This window comes from Poecilia latipinna, unplaced genomic scaffold (genome assembly GCF_001443285.1).
Source record: "Poecilia latipinna isolate Pla-1442-1.1 unplaced genomic scaffold, P_latipinna-1.0 Scaffold562, whole genome shotgun sequence".
Taxonomy (NCBI): Eukaryota; Metazoa; Chordata; class Actinopteri; order Cyprinodontiformes; family Poeciliidae; genus Poecilia; species Poecilia latipinna.
In genome coordinates, this window is record NW_015113178.1 from 15,313 (window position 1) to 26,284 (window position 10,972).

Below are 10,972 nucleotides of genomic sequence, written 5' to 3' on the forward strand. Positions count from 1 at the left end.
GTCAGTGTAGTGGGACCGACAGTAGTTCTTGGGATCGTTCCAAAACATAACGGTTTCCACTAAATTGTATTTTGAGCGGCCCTGTTCTGTAAGCAGAAATAAACCCAAGAAGAACATACATGCTTAAGCTTCTTTAAATTGGATTCTCGATGATAGTTCTGCAGTTCTTCCATTTTCTGATGATGGATTGACCACTGCTCTGTCAGATGTTCATGTATAATCTTTCTACTTCTCAATCGTATGCCACTTTGTGCTGGTCTTTCCCATCAAATTCCAATGAAATATGTGTCCAAGTTTGTGGTTGTAATGTGACAAAATATGGAAATGTTTTCACCTATCTTCCTTGCAAACCTCAGATGTCTGCGTGTGCGTCACCGGCGTGAAGGCCACATTACATGTGGACTTTTAATGATTTAGTTGAACGGCTCTTTTACCAGGCTGGAGGGATGATGCAACAAAAGCACTTCGTAGAATACTGAAAAAAATATATGTGAGCATTAGCTTTAATTCAGAGAAGTTGTTTGTTGCATCATCCTTCCATCCTGATAAAAGAACCGTCCAAATAAATCATTCAAAGCCCGAAGTTAATGTGGCGTTCCTGCCCTTGATGTATGCAGCAAACTTCTGACTGGACCTATGTTTCCACTGAAGTCAAAAGCATTTTTTATTTTTACTATGCTTTTGTGGAGACAGATGTCAGGGAGCAGAAGTTGTACTCGGCCTTTTAGTAACTAAACTTTGTTGAAGAAACCCAAAGATATTACCGTGGAAGCTTATAAAAGGACGCTCTGTGTCACAAATCTCATCTCGCCAAAGCCCAGTTCGTGTAATCACCGCACACACCTCTTTGGAGCCTAAATTGTTAGGCTCACCGTTTTTCCAGTTGCTAAAATCTTCATGGTTAAAATCTTCGTCTGCCATTGCCCACTTCCAGTTCGCCATGTCGTAGAAAGCCCGATCCAGGCAAATTTTTCAGGTTCCTGAACTTTCTGGAGCAGTCTGTTGTTTTCCTCCGGGCTGTCTGCGGTGGCCAGGTCGGCGTACATCTCTCTGCAGTACCGCTGAGCTTCAGCCCACGTCTTGGGGGTGCTCATGTAGTGGTACTCTCGAAACAGGTTGGTAGACAGAACATAAACCCCCACTGGACAAGGGAGTTTAAAAAATGACTAAAAATGTCCACATTTTCTTACCCAAAACTGTTTTTTATGTGGCTTTCTGCAGAAACTCACCCGAGAAGGTGAGAACAAGCAGCAGCAGCTTCTTCATCCTGTAGCTTAAGTTATTTTTAAAGCATTTACGTAATGAAATAGGAACATGTACGTAATGTGTTCTGGTTTGTTGGAGATTGTTCCCATCAGTTTGACTTAAATAGGGTTTCCTAAACAGTTTCTACATTTGTAGGAATTGTCTCAGTTGAATAAAAATGACCAAAGTAAGCCGGACATAACAAAATTTGCTGGACAAAAAAATCGTTCCAGAAATTATTGTGATAAATGATAATATTGTTTGTTTTGAGACCACTTTCAAGCAGTACACTGATAATGATATAATAATATATGTCCGCCCTCTCAAAGACTTAAAGAAACCCATTATTTTTAATAAAGTACACTTAACACTGGAAATTGAAAGCATTTTAAAAATCCAGGCTAAAACACAAAAGCCAAAAACAATAAATAAAAAGGACATAAAACACACACACACAACTAAAACCATAAATAAAATGTTGGGTTATCTCTGTAAACAAATTTGTACATGAAAAATGATTCATCATCAGAATGGAAATTGAGCTTGTGTTAAGCTATAATGCGATTATTTGCTTATTTCTATGTTGATTTCTAACCTCTGAGGAGTTAACCTAAACAAAAATAGCACTACATTAAGGAATGCCCAATATGCTTGCTAGCTTGAAGACATCTCCAGATCTCATTACTGCTTGGATCCTCGCCCTGGCGGAAAATAACTCTCAGACCTACAGGAATGGCATTTGCCTGCCTTTTTTTCCGTCACTCCACCTTATGCAAACACAGTGGAAGTAATTTGTCGCTATCATTAGAAAAGCATGTAAATGCGTACAATGAATCAAGTGAAATATTAAAAACAGTATCATCTTGAAAACGTGATGGTAGTCAACACTGTTGTTAGTCTGAAGAAATTTTGGTAGTTTGTTTTCTAGTTTTACATCCACCCAAAAAGAAGTTTTAAACATTTCTGACAGAAGTCTTCATACTACAATCACCTGAGACTCACAGCACCTGAGTGCAATGACTGAAATACATTACATTTAGTATTTGTATTAAAAACTCCTAAAAGTCTCGCTATTAACATTTTGCTTAAAAAATGACAAATTGTGGCGCTAACACACACCCATTTAATAACACGGTTTATTGCCAGTTTAAAAATAACTTAACATAGTTTTTACACTGACTAAATGAACAAAGTCAAACATTTACAATGTATTTAAAAGGCACCACTTAAACATTTTGTGGCCAAAGAATGACAAGTTTTTCTTTATTTTTTTATACATTCAAACCACTCTTGCATTGTATTGCATCATAGACTTTTTATTATTATTATTATTATTATTATTATTATTATTCTTTTAACAACCAACAAATGAAAAAGGAAGTAACAGATGGGTATAAAAGCCAAGAAAAAGGTCAGGTATGAAGTTCAAATGGTCCATAGAACTTATGATTCCATGTACAACATAAAACCATCATATAAAGAGAAAAGCAAATCATTTGCATATTTCAAGTTTAGGAAACGCATATGGTATTACAGGTAGTCGTGTCAGGTTTTACTTTATTAAATAGTCAAAATGGACGTTACACAATATTACCTGCATACATACATATATGTAGATTGACATATTCCAGAAAGGATTACATGAGTTTATGACTGTTAGCTTAGCAAAAAAAGAGCTACTGAAAATGTCCTTGACTGACTTGACTATGGATGTGAATTTCTGTAGGTTAGGCTTATGCATAGTGCATGAAAAAGGCTGAATATGCCTCATGGTTTTTTCTTTGGTTCTTTGTGAAAAATCTGACCATCCGTCTCCATCCAGCGAAGTTTGAACTCTGTTAATCCGTCAGCTTCCATTTTAGCATGCAGCTAAATGTCAGATTAAAAACAAAACCTGTGTCAGGGTATGAAGAACTTTTTGAGGATAGATTGTTCTTAAAGTGGCATTTACAGTATTTACCTGCTGTAAAATCTGCTGCTGGGCGTCGGGGTCGTTCAGGTCGGCCTCGGACTGGAAGCGCAGCTCCAACCTCCTACTGGATGGAATCAGAGTCTGACAGATGAACTCGTGCTCTTCACTACAGTCAACATCCCACCACTTTCCGGTGCTCGTATCCACGGCAGCACAGGAAGTCATGTTGGTGCTACCTTTGTTGTCAGGCTGGCCCGTCTCCCAGTTAGTGAAGGTCAGTAGGCTGTGGTCAGACCAGTTAGCCCACAGGTCTCTGTAAAGGCCGATCCAGTGGTTCCTCTCAATCAGTGGGTGGATTTCATCGTTCTGAGACGTGTTCCACACTCTGACCAGGTCCGTGTGTTTGGACCGACAGTAGTTCTTAGCATCTTCCCAAAACATGAATGTATTCACTACAACGTATTTAGAAGGGCCGCGTTCTACAAGAAAAGAGAAAAACGGCAAAAAATTAACTTCACTTATATTCTTTTCTTTAACGCTACTACGGTTGTAGAACGACGCTCAGGAGGAGCACAGAAAATATCACGGTCAGACAGTGGGGAAAGTGGGGGCTCGTCCGGTCAGACCGTCAATTTCTGAAACCGCACAGAAAAAAAAAAACTCATGAAAGCGAGGACCGATTTTTCTTGACCTCTGTCTGGCATAGTAATCTTTATTTTAAAAATGTTTTACAAAACTGTCTGCCTTTTTTACACAATAATGTGACAGGAACGGAGCAGAGAGAAGGGGGTAAAGACGAGCAGCAAAGGAACTGAGGACAGGAGTCGAACTTGGGACGGATATGTCCAGGTCTCTAGCCTGTGAATGCAGAGCGCCTGCTCTAACCAGTGCAGCATATGGTGCCACAAATATATTAACCTTTGATGATTTATTGACAGTAGGTTGGGAAGTGATACTTGAGTTTTTTTTATTTTTTTTTTATTTTCTTACCGTCAAAGCAGATAAAAGGGCGCTCTGTGTTGCAGATTTCATCCCGCCAACCTCCAATCAAATTCATCACTATGCAGCTCTGCTTGCCGCCATAGTTGTCAGGTTGATTCGGTTCCCAAGGTGGGAAACTGTTATTGTCGACAAAGTCATCGTCTCCCGTTGTCCACTTCCAGCCCGTTGTGTTGTCATAAAGCCCGATCCAGGCAAACTGTCCGGATCCCTGCAGTTCAAGGAGCAGTCTGCCGTTTTCCTCTGGGCTGTCCACAGTGGCCAGGTCGGCGTATGCCTCTCTGCAGTACCGCTGAGCTTCAGCCCACGTCTTGGGGCTGCTCACATAGTGGTACTCACGAAACAAGTTGGTAGACAGAACATAAACCCCCGCTGGGTAAGGATGATAATAAAATAACCATGAAGCTTTTTTTGTTTTTTAAGAAAATGGAATCATTGTTTCATTTTCCACCTGAAAGAAAACTCACCTGATAAGGTGAGAACAAGTAGTAGTGTCTTCCTCATACTGTAAATTTAAACATTTTAAATATTACAGTTTTTAAATAATGGGTTAAAAAAACAAAGCACAAAACATGTAAATTACACCTCCTAATTCATATGAAGAGAAAAGGCAAAAATTAAAACTTAATGGACATTTAGGATTGATCAATTGGGAATATTTTGGACAATTTACATTTGAGAGATATCTCCTTCAAGTCTAAGACTTAATGAATGGTTTATTTGTAATTTGTTAATAAATAAAAGCATGACCAAATAAGGAACATACGATATACTTACTTGGACTTGAAGACAGCTCGGGTATCCTGCCAGGATCTTTGCTTTGATGAAAAGAATCTGCTTACCTTTATTGTATTTCTCCTCCTTATTTTCAGTATTTAAACCCAATCTGAGTAATTTGCTGCTTTCATTAGAACAGGATGTAAACAAATACAAATTAACTGTGTGAAATGAGGCAGCTAACCTTGCCTTGACATTAGGGAAAATACCGTCCTGAAGACATTTAGTGGTTGTTAATAGCGCAGGTGTTTTGTGTTTTACTGTTTTCCATTTTCAAGTCAAGCATCCAGCAAGGCATTACTTAAGCATAAAAATGAAGAAGTTTGGCTCTTAGCAATGTACCGTATCTGTGTGTTTCTAAGCCGTTCACACCAAATTTAGCTAAATCCAAAAGTTAGTTTCTGCTCTGTTTTGAATGTATTTTTAGTCATCAAAATACATTGTAATGTCAAAGACATGCAGAGGTAGTACAACAAGCAGTTTTCAATACATTTTATTTATTTAAGGACAAAAGCTTTATACACCAAAAAGTAATTGTCCTTTGAAGCTAATAATCATGGTAGCAATATCTATTAATCAGTGTTTTGCAATTCTGTTGGGGTATATTTATTTTATCTTTTCGACTCGTCTTTGTCAGAAACAACCAATCAGAGCCAAGAGGAGGGTCTTAGCGGTGTCAGTCAGTCAACCTCGTGAACGCACTGATAAATGTGTTAAAGGCAGAGAAACAACAAAAGGGCTTGTCTGTCATCACATGTGGCCATGCTGACTAGCCTTAGCGTTCACTTCAGGCTTTGCTGATGGGGAGAAGTTGTATTTTTTCCCCCCAGATTACCTGTCTAGATGCAGTGACAGCTTCAATAAATGTAACTTTTTTTTTTTAATAAAAATTACACTCTAGCTTTAAACCTTCTGAGTTGGATTTCGGTGTTTGACCCATTCAAAGGTGGTTCTGCTCAACAGCCTAAATGTTCTGGAGCTTAAAGTAACAAGCTCATGGTTAGATTTTCTGATTGAGCAAAGAACTCATGGTACCATCAATTACAGGAAGTCTCCCATGTCCTATAATTGGTCCAGATTTGACCAGTGGTTGGTTTAGCAGTTAGCCCAGCAGATTTTACAGTACAAATCGTTGTAGCACAGCAAGAACTGTAGAACACCTTCCTTCACTTGGACGGTCAGCACTTACAGTGTAATAATGGATGATGAAATGGCCAACTTTCAATTAAAGACTTTTAAATGTTTGTGTCCTTACCTCAAGGAGAATGGATCAGTCGAATGAACGGGCAAACGTCACACACTGTTGTTCTTGTGGTTTATGTACTTTAAAAAGATTTTTTTTAAAATAGGATGTCGAAGAACACAGAAATTATAAATCGGACGTAATATGTCCAGTAGACCTTGACTTTTAACACATGCTTTAACCCAATATATTTTAATGGCATAAAAACGACTGGGAATCCATTCAAAGTGGCAAATAAGAACATAGATTAATTTATTTTCATTCTCTTTGTGAGAAGAATTGATTACATGAGCGAAGCCACATGTAAGTCTGTGCTCTAATAACAGAAATATAATTTTTTTTCCCAGTGATTCTTTAAATACCAGAAGCCAGCAGACAAAACTTAAGAGGCTGGTCATGGTTGTAAGGCAACCTTATACATTCTACATTATTATACATGATATTTCTTTATATTATACACCTGTAATGCACTTAGTTGGCTTCCATTAAAATATATCTTTTCCTAATTTAATTCACAGTAAATTTACCCTTATTTTATAATCTGAGTTGATTTTGGTAAAAAACTCACAAGGTACCCTAATTGAAATTCATGAACATGCAATTCCTTGTGTTTTAAGGTCAAATTGACTTTTTTTATCATGCCCATTAGGCCAAGAAAAATATCTGTCATCATGCATATTTTACTCCAAGCCTGCAAATTAAATTTATATCTTTTTAATCTTTTTTTTTTAACTAAATAAAAGTCCCTATTAACCTCACACAAAGGGTATTTGCTTAAAACAAAAACTAATTTTGTAAAAATTTCAATGTTAATGTTTTGCACCTCAAATGACAAATTGTGATGTTAATAAATTTACACAGTTTATTGTTGGTTTAATCTGATTTATTAAATTACTCAAACATTTAGTGATCAAAGACGAATTGTAATTCAGACTGCACAAGTATGCCATATTTATTTCATTTTAAACTACAGACGAGCTTTAGAAATTAATAAAATAAAGTAAAGGTAATGGAATTTTAAAGCAAGTCAGATCATTTAGCATAACAATAAAACTTCAGTTAAAGAATAAAGCAAACTATATGTATGATTATAACCCAACTTAAGAAAGACTGTAGTACAAGTAATTATTCACAATTTTTCAAGACTTTTGAACCACAGTCCATCAATTTTCCAACCCCATAAAACAAAGCAGAGCAAAAGGAACGCTGCATATTCACATAATGCATAGATAGACATTTATAGGGGAAAAAGTCTTCTGCTTCTCCCATCTGAAATTTAAATAACTTAATAAAAAACAAATATATCTTTGACTAACTGTTACAAATGCTGCTGAAATAATAAGACCAAATTTTAAAAAGCTGATTTTTTTCTTATGTTTTCTCCTTTGTATCCTTGTGAAAAATCTGCCCGTCTTTCTCAATCCAGCGGAGCTTGAAGTCTGTTAGTCCATCAGCCTCCAGTTTAGCGTGGAGCTAAATGAAAGAAAAAACTGATTAGTTTTTATGGTAGATTGTTAAAGTGCTGTCCACTTGATCAAAGAATATTGTCATATGTCTGACTGACTGAATTTTCTGTAAATAATACAAACAGGATAGCTAAAATAGTTATATAATACAATCTCCATATCTCCATAGTCAAACAAAGCAAAGGAGATATTCTAATTTCCAGTCTTTATAAATATTAAGTATCCATTTCACCCTTTTCTAGTGTATGATAAATCATGATGTTGTACAATCTGTCATGTGAGTTTTAAGTAATTTTTAATTTGGTTATAGAGCTGATTTCCTATAAATTATTGTGCTAAAACCAGTTTACTTTAATTGATGAGTTTCTGCAATATTCAAGATATTATCTACAGTCTTAAAATAGTGAACAAATAAGAATATAATTGAAAAGTGAAATAATTGTATATGGTATGATAGTTTCAAGCCTTTTGTTTCTGTTAATCATTGTGAATTTCTGCTAACAGCTGATGGAAATGCAGAGGTAACAGAGATTTTACCTTTTGAACAAAAAAACGTTCACAAATGTGAGCCAATTCGGAATGCATACTCTAATTTATTGATTAGTAGTAACTCTGCACTCAAATTCTGCACTTTTCCTTTAGATTTGCTATAATTATAGATTAAGTTCTCAAAATAGAGAGGAAACACCAGTTTTCAGGCTTCCTGTACCTGCTGTAAAATCTGCTGCTGGGCGTCGGGGTCGTTCAGGTCGGCCTCGGACTGGAAGCGCAGCTCCAACCTCCTACTGGATGGAATCAGAGTCTGACAGATGAACTCGTGCTCTTCACTACAGTCAACATCCCACCACTTTCCGGTGCTCGTATCCACGGCAGCACAGGAAGTCATGTTGGTGCTACCTTTGTTGTCAGGCTGGCCCGTCTCCCAGTTAGTGAAGGTCAGTAGGCTGTGGTCAGACCAGTTAGCCCACAGGTCTCTGTAAAGGCCGATCCAGTAGTTCCTCTCAATCAGTGGGTGGATTTCATCGTTCTGAGACGTGTTCCACACTCTGACCAGGTCCGTGTGTTTGGACCGACAGTAGTTCTTAGCATCTTCCCAAAACATGAATGTATTCACTACAACGTATTTAGAAGGGCCGTGTTCTACAAGAAAAGAGAAAAACAGCAAAAAATTAACTTCACTTATATTCTTTTCTTTAACGCTACTACGGTTGTAGAACGACGCTCAGGAGGAGCACAGAAAATATCACGGTCAGACAGTGGGGAAAGTGGGGGCTCGTCCGGTCAGACCGTCAATTTCTGAAACCGCACAGAAAAAACAGACAAACCTCACTCATTCTCTTCTTTGAAACTACTATAGATATTTTTTTCTTCTACTGATTTTAATCCTTACCATTGTCTGACCTAAATATATTCACTTCTGATGGTTTTATTGTCCTACTTTTCATCTTTGCCACTAGATTTTAAAAATGAAAAGTTGAGTTACCTACCGTCAAAGCAGATAAAAGGGCGCTCTGTGTTGCAGATTTCATCCCGCCAGCCTCCCATCCAGTTCATCACTATGCAGCTCTGCTTGCCACCATAGTTGTCAGGCCTATTCGGTTCCCAAGGTGGGAAACTGTTATTGGCGACAAAATCATCGTCTCCCGTTGTCCACTTCCAGCCCGTTGTGTTGTCGTAAAGCCCGATCCAGGCAAACTGTCCGGATCCCTGCAGTTCAAGGAGCAGTCTGTCGCTTTCCTCTGGGCTGTCCACAGTGGCCAGGTCGGCGTATGCCTCTCTGCAGTACCGCTGAGCTTCAGCCCACGTCTTGGGGCTGCTCACATAGTGGTACTCACGAAACAAGTTGGTAGACAGAACATAAACCCCCGCTGGACAAGAGAAAATTTCTTTTTTTCAAATTACCTCATCTTATAACACATCTTCTGTAAACAATCAATATTATATAAATATTAGAATATAAGCTGTGAAACCAACAGTGGGAAATGACCTCAAACAGCAAAATGAACAGTCCTTATCGTACTGTTAGTAGCTGTTATCCAGCAAATGCCATCAATTAGCGTTAAATATTTAGCTTTTTTTTTTCTCGAAAGAACAATTAATAATATGATTACTGCCCATGTAAACAACTGATGGCTTGTTACAAAAACTACAGCATTCATGGTAAGATTATAGTGGACTGACAAGGTCTGGATCTCTTCACTTTCTACAAAATCACTACTGTATGACATCTGTCCACTGGAGGTACTGAAAATAACTTCAGATAACTTATCTGTAAAAAAACATCAGACCTGTCCCTTTGAGTTTCACCCTTCTGCACAACTGACAGACTGACCTGAGAAAGTGAGGACAAGCAGGAGCGTTCGCTTCATCCTGAAAAAAGTGTGAAACACTGGAATAGCTGTACAAAATATTTTTGAAGAAATACAAATACAGCGTATCAAAGATAACGGCAAATGTTAATTTCAAGCTTTTACTTCCCCAACTTAAACAACAAGCAGTTATAAACAGGTGAATTTAAGCTGAAGGCGTTGAAAGTACTGCTGATTTCCCATGTCTGTGGTTCAAACAAGAAAAATAAAATGTACAGATGAATCAGTGAACATGTGTAAACGCACACATTAAATAATTTTACCTTCCAACAGGAAAAGAAGCTCCAGTTCTCATGCCTGGCTGCTTGCTTTCTTTGGATTAGAAAACCCTCCTACCATTAGGAAGACTTTTCTTAGCTTTGTTTCATTTCTCCCCTCCTTTTCTTGGTTGCTACGCAAAGTCATTCTCCATAATTGGACACTGCCAATAACATGCAAATCTAGGAGGTGAAATTTAGCCTTTGACTTTGACCAATAGTATAATCAAAGTTTAATAGATTGTGTTATCCATCATGGAGGCTAGCACACCCTTCAATGCTGAATTGCTTTAATTCAGCTGCATTGGATGGTTTTCGGGGATGTTTGGCCTATTTAAGGTCATGCCAGAGCATCTCACTCAGATTTGAATCTGTGCTCTTGGACTTTAACTTTGAAGTCTGAAAACCTTACAAATTACTCCAAACTGATAAATGACAATGACCTTGCTGCTATTTGAGTTGTTTTAGCCCACTTTATGTTGTCATGTCGGTTAATCCTTTGTTTTTACCAGTCTGACAGCATTCAGTTCTGAGTCTTGGTTAGGTTTAGAAGAATAATTAACAGTCCTGCTGATTTCCTGACTTGGAACTGGGCAAAAGATGATTTGAAGTTAAAATTTGAGTCAAGTAACCCACAGGCAGTAAGCATGTTTCAATAGTAAGGTGAAAAACTGGTGGAACTAGCTAGTTGTACTTTGCTATGT

General features: G+C 37.7%; 2 protein-coding genes and 1 long non-coding RNA gene across 3 annotated transcripts; all 3 read right to left on the minus strand.

Moving 5' to 3' along the window:
• Positions 1 to 2,787: 2,787 nt before the first annotated feature.
• LOC106953129 (collectin-12-like) lies at positions 2,788 to 3,624 on the minus strand. Its single transcript, XM_015041688.1, has 2 exons — positions 3,206 to 3,624; positions 2,788 to 3,114 (listed from the first exon to the last, which is right to left on the minus strand). The coding sequence occupies exons 1-2, from the start codon at positions 3,596 to 3,598 to the stop codon at positions 3,013 to 3,015; spliced, it is 495 nt and encodes a 164-aa protein (XP_014897174.1). The 5' UTR covers positions 3,599 to 3,624; the 3' UTR covers positions 2,788 to 3,012.
• A 283-nt stretch (positions 3,625 to 3,907) lies between these two features.
• Positions 3,908 to 4,981, minus strand: LOC106953128 (uncharacterized). The gene is made up of 3 exons (XR_001426128.1): positions 4,934 to 4,981; positions 4,624 to 4,661; positions 3,908 to 4,528 (listed from the first exon to the last, which is right to left on the minus strand). It is a non-coding gene; the product is annotated as an uncharacterized LOC106953128 (long non-coding RNA).
• A 2,072-nt stretch (positions 4,982 to 7,053) lies between these two features.
• Positions 7,054 to 10,011, minus strand: LOC106953127 (C-type mannose receptor 2-like). The gene is made up of 4 exons (XM_015041687.1): positions 9,975 to 10,011; positions 9,130 to 9,510; positions 8,352 to 8,782; positions 7,054 to 7,649 (listed from the first exon to the last, which is right to left on the minus strand). The coding sequence occupies exons 1-4, from the start codon at positions 10,009 to 10,011 to the stop codon at positions 7,548 to 7,550; spliced, it is 951 nt and encodes a 316-aa protein (XP_014897173.1). The 3' UTR covers positions 7,054 to 7,547.
• Between the last annotated feature and the right edge of the window lie 961 nt (positions 10,012 to 10,972).

Excerpts from the sequence above, each read along its gene's own strand:
- LOC106953129 (XM_015041688.1), bottom strand. The coding sequence starts at position 3,598 with ATGTTTTGGGAAGATGCTAAGAACTACTGTCGGTCCAAACACACGGAC. Across the intron at positions 3,115-3,205 it reads AGCAGCAGATTTTACAGCAG|CTGCATGCTAAAATGGAAGC; the intron begins GTAAATACTGTA and ends TCTGACATTTAG.
- LOC106953127 (XM_015041687.1), bottom strand. The coding sequence starts at position 10,011 with ATGAAGCGAACGCTCCTGCTTGTCCTCACTTTCTCAG. Across the intron at positions 9,511-9,974 it reads GCTTGTCCTCACTTTCTCAG|CGGGGGTTTATGTTCTGTCT; the intron begins GTCAGTCTGTCA and ends TCTCTTGTCCAG. Across the intron at positions 8,783-9,129 it reads CCCTTTTATCTGCTTTGACG|AACACGGCCCTTCTAAATAC; the intron begins GTAGGTAACTCA and ends CTTTTCTTGTAG.